This window comes from Phyllostomus hastatus, unplaced genomic scaffold (genome assembly GCF_019186645.2).
Source record: "Phyllostomus hastatus isolate PE091 unplaced genomic scaffold, TTU_PhHast_1.1 phas_contig_40, whole genome shotgun sequence".
NCBI lineage: Eukaryota > Metazoa > Chordata > Mammalia > Chiroptera > Phyllostomidae > Phyllostomus > Phyllostomus hastatus.
In genome coordinates this window covers 16,461,805-16,481,105 of record NW_025333872.1, presented here as the reverse complement: position 1 = coordinate 16,481,105, position 19,301 = coordinate 16,461,805, and the positions used below count along the sequence as shown (strand labels likewise).

Here is a 19,301-nt window from a genome sequence, read left to right as displayed (position 1 = left end):
AGCAGCTTGTTTTACTAAAAATAACATAATAGGAAAATCAAAAGCTCTTGTACTAGCTTTATAATTCACTACTTTGGTACTCTCAGTCAAATAGCCCTTTCAGGTTTGAGTTTTTCATCAAAGAAATTAAGATAATAATACCTGACTACTGCAATTAGTTATAGGGTATAAAAGTTTCTGAGAATTGGAAAACTTAGTGGGAAGAAGACACCATGTTCAAGCTTCCCATGTCAAAAGTTGCTTTTAATGATAGTATAGCCTAGCCTAGTGTTTCAAAGCTCAGACCTTCAAGAGTGAAGATGAATATGGGGATATTAAGAGTCTGGTAGAAATAAAAATAGGTACATACTAAAGAGAAACAATCTGGGATATTTAGTCAAATTAAACACATGCAAATTTATGATTAAACAATCCTGAGTATATATTCCATAGAAATGCTCACCAAGGTCCACATAGGGGAATATGCAAGGACATACATCATAACCATTCCTGGCAGATGGAAGCCACCTGAGGTGCCACCCCTGGGGTGGGTGAGTTGGTGAAATGTGATAAGGGCACACTATGCAGTTGTAAGGAAGCACTCCACTAGACATTTACAGAGCAATGTGAATAGAATGCAAAAACAATAGTGCTGAGTGAAAAGAAAGAAAAAGTGGAATATAAACAATAATGCCATTTACATTTATTAAATATATGTGTCAACAAAAACAAGGCATATCTTCAAAACATATATAAGTAAATAATATACATTAAACATTTAAGAATGGTATGTCTACACAGGGTCCTAGAACATACGAAAACCCATTCACCCAGGAATCAGCACCAGAAGGGTCCAATTTGCTTATGGGTAGCAGGGGAAGTCACTGAAAGCTGGCCAAGAGCCAGGCAAGCAGCACTGTTCCCTCTTGGACCCCTCCCCCACATACAGCACCATGATGCAGTGACTTAGGTTGCCCTGCCCTGGCAAATACCTAAGGCTCCACCCTTTACAACATAACAGTTACACCAAGAAAAAGAAATATGGCCCAAATGAAAGAACAGATCAAAGCTCCAAAAATAGAACTAAACAATGAAGAGATAGTCAACCTATCAGATGTAGAGTTCAAAACACTGGTAATCAGGATGCTCACAGAAATGGTTGAGGATGATAGCAAAATAAAGAAAAAAGTGAAAGCTATGCAAAGTGAAATAAAGAAAAATATACTGGGAACCAACAGTGAAGGGAAGAAAACTGGGACTCAAATCAATGATTTGGAGAGGAATGAAGAAATAAACATTCAACCTGAACAGAATAAAGAGAAGAATTCAAAAAAATGAGAGAGGCTTAGGAACTTCTGGGACAACTTTAAACATTCCAACATCTAAATCATAGGGGTGCCAGAAGGAGAAGAGGAAGAGCCAGAAATGAAAAACTTATTTGAAAAAATAATGAAGGAAAACTTCTCCAATCTGGCAAAACAAATAGACTTCTAGGAAGTCCAGGAAGTTCAGAGTTCCAAAGAAGTTGGACCGAAGGAAGCATACATTAAGACACATCATAATTACATTAGCCAAGGTTAAAGATAAGGAGAGAATGTTAAAAGCAGCAAGAGAAAATCAGACAGTAACCTACAAAGGAGTTCCCATAAGATTATCAGCTGATTTCTCCAAAGAAATCTTACAGGCAAGAAGGGGCTGGAAAGAAGTATTCAAAAATCATGAAAGGCAAGGACCTACATCCAAGATGACTCTATCCAGCAAAGCTAATGTTTAGAATGGAAGGGCAGATAAAGTACTTCCCAGAAAAGGTTGAGTTAAAGGAGTTCATCATCACCAAGTCCTTATTATATGCAATCTTAAAGGGACTTATCTAAGAAAAAGAAGATGATCAAAAATCCAAACAGTAAAACGACAACAAATGAACAACTATAAATAACTGAACCTAAAGCAAAAAAAAAAAAAGCAAACAACTAGAACAGAAACAGAATCACAGAAATAGAGATCACATAGAGGGTTATCAGGGTTGCAGAGGAAGGGGGGAGAATGGAGGAAAAGGTACAGGGAATAAGAAACATAATTGGTAGGTACAAAATAGACAGGAGAAGGTTAAGAATAGTATAGGAAATGGAGAAGCCAAAGAACTTATATGTACAACCCATGGACATGAACTAAGAGGGGGAAATGCTGGTGGGAGGGGAGGTGCAGAGTGGAGGGGAATAAAGGGGAGAAAAAAATGAAACAACTGTAATGGCATAATCAATAAAATAGACAAAAAAAGAATGTGTCTACAACATGGGGAGGGAAGATAGCAATTGTTATAGAAGATCATTCAATCAATCATCTAATCAAACTACACAGTAGAGGGTTCTTTCCCAAACTTATAATAACAATCTGGCATGAGCTGGGGAATGTGATCAACTCAACCTTTTTTACTCAAGGTCAAAAAACAAATGAATGAATGATTGAATAAAAAGCTTGCATTTGGAGTCTGATTTGATTTGAATTCTACTTGTTCCACTTACTAGCTTTATTCAGCCTATTGGAGCCTGCTCTTAGAAACATAAAATATGAATAATAATATTCATAGGCATGTTGTGAAGGTTAAAGTAAATTCATGTGAAGCACTTGGTGTGGCGCCTGGCACATGATAAGAGCACAGGTGTTAAGGAACAGCAAGTGGGGTCCTGCTGCCTGCTGCCACCCTCTAGGCAAAATTTCAGAGGCAAAGTTTTGGTGATAAAGGAAGCAAGTCTTTATTCAAAAGCCTCACAATTTTAGAATAACAGCTTCCACATACATTAGTCACTTAAGCCTATCATATAAGGTGAAAATCTTGAACTCTTGAGTTATAGCTTTAATCACTTGACCTATCAATTAAGACTAAACTCTTTAACACCTGAGTTCTCCTATCACCTCCTCCATTAGTTATAATTATATTATTTTTATAGGGTTAGTTTACAAACTAAAACAACATAAGATACAAAAGCCACACAATGTTGGAAGAATGGTAGGCTTCTGCCTCAGAGCTCATCCCCTCTAGAGCCCCCCAAAAATAACACTGCCACACTCTCTGCCAGGCCAGCCCCATCCTAGCCTGTGCCTGGAATTCCTTACCATTCAAAATACTGTCTATTAGGAAACACAAGCAGCTGCAGAACAATCATCATCATCCAGGCATCCTTGAGGAACAAGAGAGAGTGCGAGCCAGAGAGCCAGCCCCCTTCATATTTCAAATCTTCTCACCCATAATTCCATTCACTCTGGAGGCATTCAGCCTCTCAGCCAGTCCCATCCTAGGCTCTTCACCCAACCTCCCTACGCCCCTCCCTTTTCCCCAGTGATCTGATCAGATCCCTCTGTATCACAGGGAATACTAGAAATTTTATCAATAATCTAAGGTGATGACTCACATAATTTAGCAGGTTGATGGAGAAGTTTTATTTGGGGGAGGAGAGATGAGCAGAGAACTTTACTAAGACTCAATGGCTCTTCACCCACTAATTGAGAAGATGATGAGAATTTTACATTTCCTAGTGCCAACTGATTACTGGCAATGAAACACCCCAAAATGGTGGGTAGAGAATGAAGGAGGACTGTTACTTTTCTGTGGGCAATTCTTTCTGCTTCTCCCTGAGTTGGATGATGGGGTGATAAAGCAGTGGTCTGAGGGAGCTATGAGTCAGACAGTTGACTTCAGGGGGAACATGAGTTATGTGCAGAGGGTAAGTAAATCAGCCATCACTAAGTCCCCTCTGCTACCAGGAGCTCACTGTCAGAAGTGCAGGGGGTTCTTAGTTCTCCAGGCTCGGCAGGCTACTGGATGATGACTGGGCAAAACTCAGCACGGCCAGTACATGCATATCAGGTGGGCCGGCAGGTGGGCTCTTGGGACAGTCATCACAGCGTGGTTTTGCTCTGTGGTCTTTGCTGATCACAGGCTTTTGAGCATGGGCTGACTCTGAGAGAGCCTTCACTGTTGGAGATGCTGCCGTGGCACGATGCTCAACATCAGCGGCCTGCCCCACGATGTAGCCTGTCCTGACAGCGCAGACCCAACAGAACAGGAACTCAGTGTTTTGCAAAATACCAACTTCCTCATATCCAAGACCTCTCCAATGAACCCCTCAGTATTAATGTCTCCAGAAAGCGGGCAGAGACTCATTTTTTTAAAAAAGCTGTTCTTTTTATTTGCATGTAAAAAAAGAAAAGAAAGAAAAAGAAAAAGGGGAATGAAACCTGATTCAGTAAGTAATGTATGCCTTAAATAAAGCGTGTTGAAAAACAGTCACAACCATTGTTCTATTTACTCACAATTCTTTATTTTACTTCCAAATACAAGGTCACCTTAGTATTGCTGTCAGCTTAACAGAAGGCATTAAAGACTAATAAGGGTGCAAGAAGCTGTAAGCAAATCTGGGTGTTACTGAGTACTGAAATGTTATATGCGTGCAAGAAACTTTTTTTAGTTCCACTGCTGCACTGCTAAAGGGAACACTAATACTGAAAAAGTAAAAGTTAAATCTAGTAAATGATTAGCACCAGCATTACAAAACTCTTTAGCGCAGCCTGGGTTTTTAGCTTCTGCTCCAACTTCATTGCTGAAAAATAAAAAAAATAAGCAGTCAAGTGATGAAGATAAATATTTATTTTTAAAAAACTATATCCCAAAACTTGTATATTAACATTTAGGCATAGCATTTCATATTTTTAGAAAATGGTTTATAGTAAAAAAGAAATTTGTTTGTTTTTTTTTTTCCTCGGTAGCTGTTTTCTTGTTACACAATTAAAAACATAGTAAAGATACGCAGCTTAGCTTCACATCAGACTCTGATCTCCTGAGAGCCCAGGAGAGCCGACTTGGCCTCCCGCAGAGGGTTATCATAGCTCTGAAGGACCAGGAACAGCATCGCCACACACCACCTCCCACCCACAGCCCCTCACTTTGCCACCACTTGGCGGCTGCCTTCCCTATCTTTTAACATTCATGACATCATTCCCTAAAATGTCAACCATAAAACAATGGGGTAAAGTGAACTGGGATTGAATTAAGTCCCATAGTCTACAAAATGAAACACTACAAAAGACCTCTTGCCTTTTTTTCATATATTGATTCAATTGGCTTTATAATATAGTTATGTAGTAGGACAGTGATTCTAATAATTTATTTATCCATCCAATCTCTATGTATTTCTATTTGATAGTGGTTGACTGTCTGGAGCAGATAAGACAAATGTAGTTGAACAGAAATGGGTATGAGCAGGTCATATAATTTAAGACAAAAATATAAAACAAAGTATTAGACATGAGGCCCAAAGAGAAATTTAATTCTAAAACATTACTCCGCTAGAATGTAATAGAATGACACCAATGGAAGCAAATGACCTAAACTTTATTTCAGGTGCCAACTTGTGGCTGACAGTAGAGTGTTCCAGAATGGCGGGTGGAGAATTGCAGAGGCCAGCTGCTCTTTGAAGGCAGCTCTCCCTGCTTTTTCTTGGGCCGAGTCACAGCATGAAGAAGCAGTGGTCCGAAAGAGACCCCCCCACCCCGGGAGAAGAACACGGGCTGTGTGCAAGGGGTGAGCAAAGCAGGCGGGAAACCCAGCAATGGCCAAGTGGCGGCCTGTGATTGTCAGACATTAATACATTCTGTATCACTTCAGGAGAAACTGCATTTGTTAGACAACACAGAGGAGTTAGAGAGCTACTAAAAGGAAGGGGTGGCTCCATTACTGATTTGTTCTGGCCAGAGAAGGAACAGTCATGAAATAAGTGAGTCGTAGCTTTCACCACCTGGGATTCTCTGAAGCTTTAAATGAAAAGAGGAAATGACGAAATTACATCTCCTGTTCCTTCTAACAAATAAAAACCATTATTTATTTAGATTTTCCTGAAAGTTTCAACATTTGTTAGCAGTATCACAAGAGATTTAAAGAAATCATCATGATTTGACTAACAACCATTAAGTGTTATATATTTTATATGCTAAGCACTTTATATGCATTAATATATATCTTCACCTTCATCCTTTGATCTCATTTTACAGAGAATTAAATTGAGACTGAAAAAGATTAAATATCATGCTCAAGGCCACAGTATTTGAAATTAAGCCCCCGTCTTTCAATGTTTTCTATTTGTTTTCGTTGTTCTTGTAGTCGTTAGTTTGTCTTAGCAACACTTAAAACATATATTGTATCTTACTTGTCACCAGAAAAGTTTAAACAGAGGACATATAAGGAAATATTTGTAGACATGATTAGAACTTTAAATTAAATGTTGGATTAAACGCCTTCTAAATTCTCTTTCGGATATAAGTTTTAAAATTACATGAAGAATTAGATCAGATGAGGAGGAATAGGCAGTTCATCCTGACAGCTGGCTGGCAAACTCAGCCCTGCTTCCTGAGCCCCCTGGCAGAGCGGAGAGAAGGGGGCACTGCAGGGCGGCCCTGGGGTGAGGTGGGACGGTGCACTCTGGCAGGCAGAGGCCCAGCATTAGACATTCCGAGAACTTTGTTACTTTCCTTTACTGATCTCCACACAGGTAACGAGCCAAAAAACTTGAAAAAAACAAAGGTTGACATTTAAGAAAGATGAAAATCATTAATAAAATAAAGAAATAAACTATTATTTGCAGACTGGCATCCTGTTGGTGAAGGCCCAGTACTTCACATGCTTCCAGCTGACTGTCCTGTTTCTTTTGGATGTAAGAAAACATAAAGAAAATCATTATTTTGAAGGGAGTTGAGTTCCAAAAAATATTTTTAATTCAAATTTACTTTGAGTAACAAGTGATGTAGTATTGTGAAACTTTAGACCAGTTTTACAGAAAGCATTTTTGTTACAGAATGTGCAGTATGCCTTGACTTCTCAGCCCCTTTTAATACAAAACCCTCTATGCATACCCTTCTCTGCCAAATGAAAACAGAATGATCAATATATGTGCTCTTGTCAATATAAAGCCAGACTTCACGCATGCAGAACAAAAGGCAATTTCCAGAAAATGTGTATCATGGTATTAATGCTACGTACTCATTTTTGCTGAAAGATTTCAAATGTACTTTGGACATTTACATAACCACTAACTGGTGTAAAGACACAAGATCTACTACTAGAATATATTGTCCATAAGCCAGAAGCTATAAAGCATTCAGTAATTAAGGTCCCAGAAAGACATTGTGATAGACAGAGAGTACAGGTAGAATGGACCCTAGAGAGCACAGCGTTGAACCTGGGGTCAAAAACATTTAATATCTGGATGACCTAAGCTCCATATAATTATTAACATGGATCTTATATTGTTTGTTCATCTTGAAAAACTAGCACACAGAGTGTGGAAGTCATTCCAGCTCCTGGCTTTTGCTCAGCTTTGCCATGATTCACTAGAAAACAAAATCCAACAGCACTCCACTGAGAGGACTTTAAGGGGAGTCCCCCAAAGTGTCAGCTCTGAACTGCTCCTACAGTAGATTCAACTAAGTCCCTAGACAAGAAGGTAAGTGAGGTTTCTTTCTTTTTACTCACTACTTCACAGTAAGACTTTCTCAGATTTCAGCTCTGCCCCTTGCCAACCAGGTGTAAGGATAGATAGAAATAAAACATAAGATGCTTAATTCTCCTGTGGAAAATAAGGGAAGAGATCTCCCACCCTCTGTTCTTGGAGCATTTACTTTAGGAAACTTGTCACGGTGAGTAAATTCTCCATTCTTTAAAATGCATATAAGCCCTTTAGAAAATTAGATGGACATTTTGTCAGCTTTAAGACCCACCAAGGCCCACAAACAAGGTTTGACCACCAAGTAAATGTTCAAGTGAGAGACCATCCCTGTCGCTTGGTTTCTGAGAGAGGGGAAGAGCCTAACTTCAGCTGATCCCTGACTCCAAGTTATAAAACTACCTCCTGTGATAAAGATATGAAAAGCTTATTTTTCCTTTGTATAAAAGCCAATTAACTGACACAGTTGGTCACCTCACTTACCAGGTGATAAAAGATAAACTACGTGTAATAAATGACGCTGTCAAGCCCTCTTCTGGAGAATGAATTGAATTATTACTTATCTGGAGAACATGTGTGTGTGTGTGTGTGTGTGTGTGTGTATGCTTGACTATAGTAAGGGTGAGATTTGTCCTGCTTTGCAATCCCCTAGTGACTGTCTGTGATGCATGTCACATTCTGGTTTCATGCTTATTCAGTAACAAAATAAGCATGAAAGTGCCTTTGTGAATTTGACTTCTGGTTTGGTAGAAAGTTTTTGGGGGTTGTTTTGTTTTGTTTTAATTATATTTTCCCAACACAGATTGGGGCTTACAACACAGGAAATTCACTTTGTCAGAGTTCACTGCTGCCAAATCTGGCAATAGGGATGCCCTTCCCTTTATTATAATATTTCCTTGCCTACTATAATACCTGGGCAAGGTACTGTTAATTCACATGCCCCATTAGATGTCTTTATAAGGCAAATTTACCCCGGTCTTCCAGCCAGTTGTCTATCAAAGCATATGAATCTTCTTTTAATTAGCAGTTAGTGATATCCATATTTCAAGTTCTTGCCTAAGATTACAACCTTGAACTCTTCAAGATTTATCAAAACTTGATTTTGAGAAGTAATATTTAGACTAATTGCGTGAAGGGAACAGAGTGAGCCCATTCTTGATAGTTTCATTTTTACCCTTAAATCAAACCAGAAAATGAGACTGGCTTCCATGGACAAGTCACTGATTTTTTCTTTTTTATTGTTGTCATCTGGAGAATAAAGACAGATGAATGAGAAACTAAAACTTAGACATCAAAGGGGGTTCTGGAACTCAAAATAAAGTGAGCACAATAAAAAGCTTATACACATGGAGGGAGCAGCAAATCACTCATAGTGACCTTGCTAGCAGAATTTTGATCTTGCCAGCCCTTAAATGTTGATCAAAATTTGCAAAAAGGAGGAATAAGAAAAGAGGAGAAGAATTTGCCAGGTATATGTTTTATGAGCAGCTAGTAAATGATTAGCTTTCAAGTGATATTAGTAAAAAGTAGATCTGAAAGGTTGAAATCAAATGCATCTAATCATGTTGAGGAAACCAATGACTCTCAAGTTAAAAATAAAACAGGCTCAAAGACACTGAAATAGAGGACAGGCTGACAGTGACCACAGGGGAGAGGGGAGGGAATTTCAGGGGAGAATGGGAAGGATTTACAGGAACAAATATAAAGGACACATGGACAAAAACTAGGGGGGGTGGAAATGGGAGGGAGGTGGGGAGGGATGGGTGGGTGGGCTGGAATGGGAGTAAAGGACAGAAAAATGTACTTGAACAATGACTAAAATAAAATTTAAAAAATAAATAAAATAAAACAGGCATAGGGCCACATGTAGTAGATAATGTGAAAATGGCAGGTCTGTTTATATGTCATTCCCCAATAGGACTTTTACAATTAAACCTGAGAAAGAGAAGTGGGCTATAGAGTGGTTGTGGATCAAAGAGATGCTGAATTCACAAAACGTGATGAATACAACCAGAAATAATTATTGCTACAAGAATTTATTTTCTTCTAAGTAACCCTACTCAAAAAATCATGAATGTCAGGCAGGGCATTTGATCAGAATTAGATGGTATTAGCTATATATCTTCTTGGAGATTACTGCACTGGTGTGAATAATTGAAATCTATGAAAGGGAACTTCTTTGAAAATTGATCAGCCAGCTGACTATTTATTAAAACTGACTATTAAAACTGATTATTTTGAGACCTCATCTTCTTGTATGAGAGTTCATCAATGACCAAATTTAAAAAAAAATTGATTGATTTTAGAGAGAAAGGAAAGGAGAAAGACATCTATTTGTCATTCCACTTAGTGATGCATTCATTAGTTGATTCTTGTGCCCTGACCATGGATCAAACCTGCAATTTTTTAAAAGATTTTATTTACTTATTTCTAGAGAGAGGAGAGAGAGGGAGAAAGAGGTAGAGAAACATCAATGTGTGATTGCCTCTCGTGCGCCCCCCACCATGGACCTAGTCCACAACCCAGGCAGGTGCCCTGACTGGGAATTGAACCTGTGACCCTTTAGTTCATAGGCTGGCACTCAATCCACTGAGCCACAACAGCCAGGGCCAAATCTGCAATCTTGGTGCATCAGGACAGGGCTCTAACCAACTGAGGCCCAGCCAAAGTGAGCAAGTATTTTTTTAAAGTGCCACATAAAATGCTAAATAAAACATTCATTGGAATTCACCAGCCCCAACCTCAGCTTGCACCAAATGCTTTGCAAGACTTTAGCCTAAGTATTTTCCAAAACTGAGTGGAATACAAAGAACACACAGAGACAAAGTGTTAGATTTTACTAAATAAATTATAATGAATCTCAATAGGACAGAGCTCTCAAAATTACTCTACACAAGTTAAAACACACATAAGCCTTTTCAACAGACAGGTATGTGTGGCCCAAATTTCTATTAGTTCAAAGCATCCCCTGAAACTAATTTCTTAAATAATTCTCCTGCTTTACTTTCAAGTTTTTGTTTCTATGATTGAATAACTGATTTTTTTTTTGGCTTTCCTAACTGCCAATGAAGAAGCTAGAATTTGAGGATCTCAACTCTTGTGATTTTGAATCACCAAGATTTGAAAACATACCAATGTCTTTGTCCGCCTCCAGAGATCCTTGATTCAATTTGCCAGAAGTGGAACCCTGCTCCTGGGACTTTCATAAAGCAGATTCTAATGTTCTACCAGACTTGACAACCACTGAACTAGATGATAAGTGGATTGTTTTGAATTAGTTCTTTTTTCAATGTACTTTTTAAATTACATGAATTATGAAAACAGTAATCAGGTCAAATCAGATAAATCTGAGGTCTGTTGGTTTTAAACGAATTACCAAGGTAATTTAAAAAAAAACTAGAATCTACAATAGAATAATGGAACACAAGAAATGGGAGTAGCGTAGTAAAAAAAGACAGACTGCTGTCTTTAAAAAAATGGGAGAAAACCTAAGAGGTAAATTTTGAGATCCCATGAAGGTTTCTTCCATAATTGTTCACTTTACTGGGTTTGTGACTCGAATGCTTTCCTCCTGAGGCTATATAGTTAAAAGACTAGAACTGCTATTTAAAAACAGATAATCTTCTTGATTGATGCTTTGCAGGTAAACAACAAAAACAGTTTAGGGAAGAAAACAGAGATTAGTATTACAGTCTGACCACATATCATAAGGAACCACAAATTGTGTTAAATTGCTCCAAAATGTGCCACTTTTACTAAAAAGCAAAATACAGAACACTAAAAGCACAAAATGTCCTTTTTCTTAATTATTTACATTTCCTTAATATTATCTAACTTACTGTTTCCCACAATTGCTAAACTTCAAACTGTAGTTTCTTATGTGGTGTTTTCATATATTTCAAGTCTGAGATTCAAATCATTTTTGACAATCTTACTCACTAGTTTAATTTTAAGTTTTGTCTCTAGAGTTATGGTAATTGGTGAAAAAAGAAAATACTATAATACTACCTCTACCCAATTCTTTTTTCAACATAGTCTTTCAGCATTACCTAATATTCAGAAGTTTTTAGTTCAGTATTTATTGTTACATCTCGGTGCTTTTGTTATTTAATCAACCAGCTGATTTTCTATTATTGTATAGAAACATTCTTATTATATAGCTATCACCTATATAAACCTCAGCCAAAATTATAGTTTGAAAGAAAGAGAATATTTGATTTATGCATTCACCTGGAATGTGCAAAATTTATTCCACCATTCTTCTTTTTGGACATATATGCTTGTCTGAATTTTCACTGTTACACAATTTTTCACCATCACACCAAAAGAGCTAGCATATTTGACAAAGAGTTAATATCCTTAATATATAAAGGTAGTTTACAATGCACTAAGAACAATGCCACCATACCAGTAGATAAATTCATAACTTAATGCAGAAGAAAATAGACAAAAGTAACAGAAAATACAGAATTTTAAAATGCAAATTAGAACAAAATATAATTTATCCTTTTATATAGCAAATATTTTAAAATATGATTTTAACAGGGAGACAGATTTAGATAACACAGAGAGACGTTTAGGTGAAGATAGAGAGCTAGATAGGGTATGGCAGAGTGCTCAACAGCACAGGCTTCAGGCAGTCAGATCTGGGCTCCTGATCGTGCACTGTCCAGCTATGTGGCTTTAGCTGATTTCCCTCAGCCTCAGTTTCCTCATCTGTAAGATGGGAATAATAATAGTACTTAACTTACAATGTTTGGTGAAGATTAAGTAAGATAATGCATATAAAGTGCATAACACATTTTAACATATAGTAAGCTCTCAATAAACTGGCAATTATAATAATTCTCAATGCAACAAGTATACATGAGACACAGGTATTACTAGAGATTTCTGTTAGGATGAACTGCTACAGTTTTTCAGGAATGCAATTTGGCTATATGTATCAAAATTTTCCATAAGTTAATACTCATTGAACCAGTAATCCTATTTTTTAAAAATCAGAGATGTGACCAAGTATATAAATCCACACCTATTCTTAACACATCTTTTATGTTTTAATGTCTAATGTTATAATAAAAAGGCACATTTGTGTTGTATGGTAAGGCTTTAAAAATGTGCAGAAATAAGATGTCGGTTTATGAAAACTGAATAATATGCCCCAAAATGTGGAAAAGATACTTTGGGGAAAATATTCAGATTCTATTTGGAATTTTATTATTTCTACTTCTTTTGTAGAAGTAGAAATAATGGGGCTTTTCTCCCCATAAAATTGGAGGCTGCAAAACTGAGCATGGCTCATTGGTGAGGGTGTCTGAAATGGATGGGTGAGCTCACTTGTTCCTTTCTTAAGAAGTTCTTTTAAAAAGTCACTTTTGTTTTTACATTTATCACTTTGCCTGAGAGGATGTAGAAGGAGAAAGCATTGTTCAATTATTTTTGCTGTTGATATTTTGCTAAACACAAAATTTAAAAAAAAACTTACAGAATTTTTTTTGTGTCATTAACAAAAATAAAAATGAGTTTTTAAAAATGTATTTTTTTGGTCTTTCAAAGTTTGAAAGTGGCTAAACATTTACATGAAATTTATAGGCTGTGTCTGAGCTGGCATGCTTTTGTCTGTATGCTGCTTGCCACATGCAAAATTCACTTGGGGGGCTAGAAACTGAGACACCATGGAATACAGAGACCTCTGACTCAGAAGATACACTGTAAGTATTAGGTGACACCTACTGACCCTCCAGAAAAAAAAGGCATCAGTGGCTTCACAATGAATCCAAAGAGAAAATCACAAAGAAAGTCAGGATAGAAGGAGTTAGTTGGTGATCGAGGTGCTACCTGCATGAGAACCTCTAAAGCAACCTTCCACATTGAGAAGCAGCAAAAATTCACTTAGCTATCAGGTTCTCCTTAACAAACATAAAGTGGGCCAGTTAAGTCTTTCTTTTAAAAACCCCACAATTACATTAATATATTTTTAAATAACATTAGTTTATCCCTACAATCTAATATTACATGGATATGGATGGAAAACAAAATCTCCGATTGTATCTTACATTTACCTCTTTGGAATCAAGAGTTTCATGTTCAGGAATAGCCACCATTGGATGACTCAGCTTCATAGAGAAGATGCCCAGGATGTGATGAAGGGTAGAAGTAAGGAGAAATAATGATTAAATTTCATTTAGATAGATAGCTAAATAATGGCATAAAGTGTACTATTGTTGATCATAGTAGATTCTATCACATATAAACATTAAAATTTGATTGTTATTAAAAATAAAGAAAGATATTCTTACCATAGAAAAAAATTTAGCAGATGGTGAATGCTTGGAGCACAGGCCCACACCTTACTTGTTTTTCTGTTCCATGTAAACTCTAACAGTGCTTGGCATGTAGCATAGATAGTTATTAAATGTTTATTGAATTAATGAATTATTAAAACTAACTGACAGACGTTACAAAGAGAAACAAAGCTGTATTCATGTCAACTCTCACAAAAGGCCTCAAATTGAAAAATTCCAAAGCAAAAGAAATAAATCATGCTCAGACCCATGGTAAATGCAGATGTATCTACAGATGTAAATGCTTACTTGGAATGGAAGCATTGTGCATTATTGTTAACATTAATAGTCTCAATACACAAGGGACTTAATAATCACTGCAATCTTCCCAGACGATGTTGTTATAATGTAGTGTACAACATAGTGACACTTTAATGGAAGGGAGGTCCTTCTGCATATATAAGAGTTTCTATTATCCCATTGGTCTTCTGAGTACTACACATACACTTAACCCTATTAACATAGAGGAAGGTACTAGACACACACAAGGAAGAGACTGAATGAGGGACACACACACACGTGCCGAGAGGCAAGAAGAGCAATCATTTGTAATAAATCTATTAATTTTTTTTGTTTTGACCACATCTCCTCACTCCAACTTTAGGGTAACCAGCACACCCATTTTGCCAAAAACATTCCCTGTTTCTTCTATTATCCTAGAAAAATCAGGAAACAATCATCCAGGAGAGTGCCAACACTGGCTATCAAGGAGACCAAGGAAATACCCCTCACCTTTCCTCAGACTTCCCTCTGTCCTGGCAGATTTTTAGGAATGGAACCTTCTCTTATGTAAATCTATAACACCACTAAATACCAGCCATTGCACTATGTCCCCAACTATGAAATCTCCTGGGTATAACATCAGGGCTCCTTCTAACTACTCTAGAACACGCTGCTTCAAATAGAAGTATAATCTTACCCTGAGCCAACTAGAGATCTAAATAGTATTCCAGAAATCATCTGAAAGCACCTATTTTCTCCTATTCATCAGGATCCCCTGCTGCCTGGTTTAAGATCAGACCCTATGTACTGCTGCAAACCTCAGACCCAGGTAATTGGTCCTGGAGGTAGCCAAATTTTCAGCATGCCTAAGCTAAGTGCTGTGGTAATTACATGAATCATCAGAGCACAATGTCAAATTTTCATTTTCCTAGTCTCCTAAGATAGGATAGGATAAATATTCTGAAATTTGAAAACATTGGAACTCTCCCAATAAAATACTTACTGAGATTAGAAAAGCAGTTGAGTAATTATGTCATAGCTACTTTTACATTCCATTCTTTTTTCAATATAGGTATTTATTCATTTAGATTTATTTCATTTTAATTTTGAATTTCAAAAACTATGTGTTAACCATCCTAATCAACAAAAGAGAACGAAAATGACTGATTCTAATTAATTGACAATCCCCAAATCATTTATATTTGGCTTTGTAGTGTTTTTTTTCTATTTATGATCTTTTTATTATCTTCAAGCTGACCAAAAACACTAAATAAAATGGGACATTATTAATAGATTTAGTCATAACCATTTACTAAGTTCTCACATAAATTCACAACAATCTAGTGAGATGAACACTAGTTTCACCCTGTTTCACAGATGAGGAAACTAAAACTGAAAGGGAGAATAACATCGAAAGTCCAGAAGTAGGAAGTGGCACATCCATGATTAGAATCTAGGGCGACAGTCTCCAGAGACTGTGCCTTCACAGTGAGTGGGAAGTGGCAGTAGGTTCCTGGGAAGGAGACTCAGGAGATGGGGCAGGGGGAGACACGGATTGGGAGTGATTTGTACCATTGTGCAAAAGGAAAAGCCATGCACTAAAGGCAAGAGTGTCCCTTTCAGAGATAAGAAGCACTTGAGAAGTGGCTGGTGTAGCTGCGAAAGGTCATGGAGGAGGCACACTGCAATGGAGCTTGTGTGTCAGAGAAGGAGGCTGGGCTTCACTCTCTAGGCAGTGAGAAGCCCTTGAACTAACTATTCTAAGTGACAAAGGGGCATGTGTGATTAGATCTTCACTTCAGAAAAAGTCAATGCAGCTGAAGTACAAAATATGGATGAGAAGGAAACTGGAAGATATTTAATTAATCAGAGACAGAAAATAAAGAAAAAAGTTTAAATTAAGCATTGCCTTAGAAAAGAGAATAGACTCAAGTTTTGCTGGGTGACTGTAAGCCTCCCTACTGTTTAGGATTAGTGAAGTTAGACACTTTGGTATTTTGTTGATTAGGAAAGAAAAATTGGGAAATGCTGGAAATATGTAAGACTGTGGGAGCAGAGTGGTGGGCAGGGCAGGGAAAAGCAATGGGGAAAAAGTGGCACAACTGTAACTGAACAACAACATAAAAGAAATAATGTTGAATATTGATATCTCTGCTGAATGCAGAGATTTTTTTAATGCAAGAGGACTAAATATGTTAAGTTGGGAGAAAAGCTAAAATGATGTGAAAATGCTCTCACAGTCAGAATGGAAATGATAAACCAAAAACATTAAAATAAAATGTATGTAGGTGAATGGCTGGCTATCTATATAGGGAGAACATATACCTAGAGAGAGTTGACAAATAATGAAGGACAAAAAGAATCTTCTAACCCTGTTTATTTGTTGTTCTGGAGAACAAATGAGTGTTTGGTCTCAAAAAAATAAAATAAGAAGTTACTAAATTTGGAGCGGAAAGATGGCGGCATTGTAGGAGGGAGTGTATTCCCCTTCCCCTACACTCAGGAGAGAAACTGGCCGATCTGTGGAGGAACAGAGCAAGGACCCAACAATATCGCAACATTTATGAAAACATGTCATCAAAAATTATAGCGGACATTGAAAAACCAGACAGTAAGGAGACTGCTTCAGGATAATAAGGGCCCAGGGATCAGTGTAGGGACCAAGGAGGTTGTAGCCCCCAGGCCTGGTGCCCCAGGGTCTGCCTAAGGGCACCCAGGATAGCAGAGTCACTGCTCCCTCTCCGGACCACAAGGATTGAGCAGCACTGGGGGAGGCCTTGTTGCCTGAAGGCACAGAGAGGGGAGCGAGACTAAGAGACAGTCACACAGGAGATGCAAGCACCCACGCCTAGCCCTGGGAAAAGTGAGTGCCCCAGCCTGCTCGACCAAGAGCGGCCTCGCTGTGTGCCCATGCCTACAACCCAGTGAGAGTGTGGTTCTGTGGAAGACCCAGACCCCACAACCCTGAACAAGGAAAGGGCTTGGGCATTCTCAGGATTCTGGAGCCTGCGGTGGTGAACTTAGGGAAGCACATGCCCCTTTGGGATTCCCGACTCTCACATTGTGAACCTGGAAAAGATGCAGGTGCTTCTCAGATTCCTGGAGCCCGCAATGGGGAAATGGGGGGAAGGGTGCAACCCCTCGAGATCCCTGGAACTTACACCATGAACCTGGAAAAGACTCAGATGCTCTGCGGGACCCCAGAGCCCAGGGGACTGCAGCAGTGAGCTCTGAAGAGCATGCTTGGGAGCACCCATACCCACACCCTGGGCCCTGCGGAAAGGCATCAGATCAGCTCTGGGGAGAGCGCTCGGTCAGCCCTGGGGACTGTACATGAGAGACTGACTGAGTGCTCACTGGGAAGAATAAAAAGCATTCCAATCGCCCCTCAGCCTGCTGAAGCCAGCAAGACCAGAAAAACTGGTTTGGCCAGTTAGAAACCAACAAGAAGGGGTTTTTTGTTTGTTTTTTTGGGGTTTTTTTTTTGGCTGTTGTTGTTTGATTGTTTGATTTTATCTTGTTTTTTAAGTAACTTTTTATTTTTTAATTATTATTATTTTTATATCTCTCAATTCCTTATGTTTCTCTTCCTTTCATCCTACTGTTATTCCTTCCACTCCAAATTTATCTCTCCTGCATTCCATCTTCTGCTTTTTTCCCCCCTTTTTCTTTTGAGCCTCCAAGTTACTGCAAATTGGTATTATCATTTTTTCTGACATTTTTTATTTTAATAGTATTTTGGTATTCTTTTTCTTTCTGTATAATCTTCTTTGCGTGGCTGGTTATACTGTCCTTTGGATAGGTTCCCCCTGTTATCTCATTCACAGTGTGTTGCTAATTTACTGTTCTTCATTTGTGTTCCATTAGTGTACCACTCAAGGTTCTATACTCCTTATTCTTGTTATCTAGATCTCATAGATTCTGCCACATGATTGTTGCTTTAATATTACTGTAAATAAGACCTATTTCATACAATTGTAAAGACTACACAACACCCCTCCCTGATCTCAGCCCACTTCGCAATTTCCTGAACTCTATTATTGCAGGGGTTATCTCTATTCTTTTACACATTACTCCTATTTACTAATCTTTATTCCCACCCTACCTCAGAATCTGACCTTCCACAGCCTCATAGCTTTCTAGATCCAACTAACAATCCTTTTGTCCCCAATAAGAGTCTTATCTTCTTTCCATCCTTTCTAAAACATGGCTAGTGGGGTGGAAGATCACGGTTAACACTATACATAGCCAAAGGATCTCCCATCTCCTCTATACTGGCTGCTACTGTAAATATCATAGAATACCGTGTTGCTGTCTTAAACCATTTTGCCTTACTCTTCCAACTGATCACAAAAAAAGAATAGGAGGAAGCTGTGAACACCAGGATACCCGAAGGAGACTGCACCTCTGAATCTCACAGGTACTCTACCACAGAAGTTCACACCATAAACACAGGGAACCAGAACAGATCAATTTAAGAAACAGAGGCTAATAAGATGAGTCTCATGAACAATGAGAAGACAAAGAAACAATCCCCAAATGAAGGGAAAGGATGAAGCCTCAGAAAGAATGCTAAATGAAATAGAGGCAACTCAACTATCAGATAGTGAGTTCAAAACAATGATTATCAGGAAGCTCAATGAGCTCACAATGAGCTACCAGAAACTACAGTGAAGCTACAATGAACTCACTGTAAACTATATCAATATGAAAAAGGAAATAGAAACTATCAACAAGGGCCAAGAGGAAATGAAGGATACAACTTCTGAACTGAAGAACACAGTAGAAGGAATGAAAAGCAGGATAGATGAAGCAGAAGATCGGATTAGCGAGCTGGATGACAAAGTAGAAAACAGCATCCAGAAAGAGCAAGAGGAGGAAAAGAGGCTCAGAAAAAATGAAGAGGGATTACGAGAAATGCAAGACAATATGAAATGTAATAATATCTGTATAATAGGGATACCAGAAGGAGAAGAAGAAGACCAAGGGATAGAAAACCTATTTGAAAAAGTAATGATGGAAAACTTTCCTAATTTGATGAGAAAAAAAGTCACCCAAATCCAGGAAATACAGAGAGTCCCAGTCAAGAGGAACCCAAAGAGGCCTACCTCAAGACTCATCATTGTGTCTTGTGATGTATGATCATTAGGATCATACATCATAATTAAAATGGCAAAATTTCAAGACAAAGAGAGAATCTTAAAGGCAGCAAGGGAGAAACAGGAAGTAACATACAAGGGAGCCCCAATAAGGCTAACAGCTG

The 19,301-nt window shown here is 38.1% G+C and overlaps 1 protein-coding gene across 10 annotated transcripts in view; it reads right to left on the bottom strand.

Moving 5' to 3' along the window:
- Positions 1–4,276: 4,276 nt before the first annotated feature.
- LOC123822047 (muscular LMNA interacting protein) overlaps positions 4,277–19,301 on the bottom strand; it is a 232,971-nt gene continuing 217,946 nt past the window's right edge. For 4 of the 10 annotated variants that reach the window (XM_045843868.1, XM_045843869.1, XM_045843871.1 and 1 more), the window contains 2 exons: positions 13,535–13,588; positions 10,155–12,188 (listed from right to left, as the gene is read on the bottom strand). In XM_045843868.1, coding sequence (XP_045699824.1) covers positions 12,156–12,188; positions 13,535–13,588 — 87 coding nt within the window. In that variant the 3' untranslated portion in view covers positions 10,155–12,155. Of the gene's footprint in view, positions 4,578–10,149; positions 12,189–13,534; positions 13,589–19,301 lie in introns of those variants that run through there. The other 6 variants (XM_045843874.1, XM_045843870.1, XM_045843873.1 and 3 more) reach the window with 4 other exon arrangements.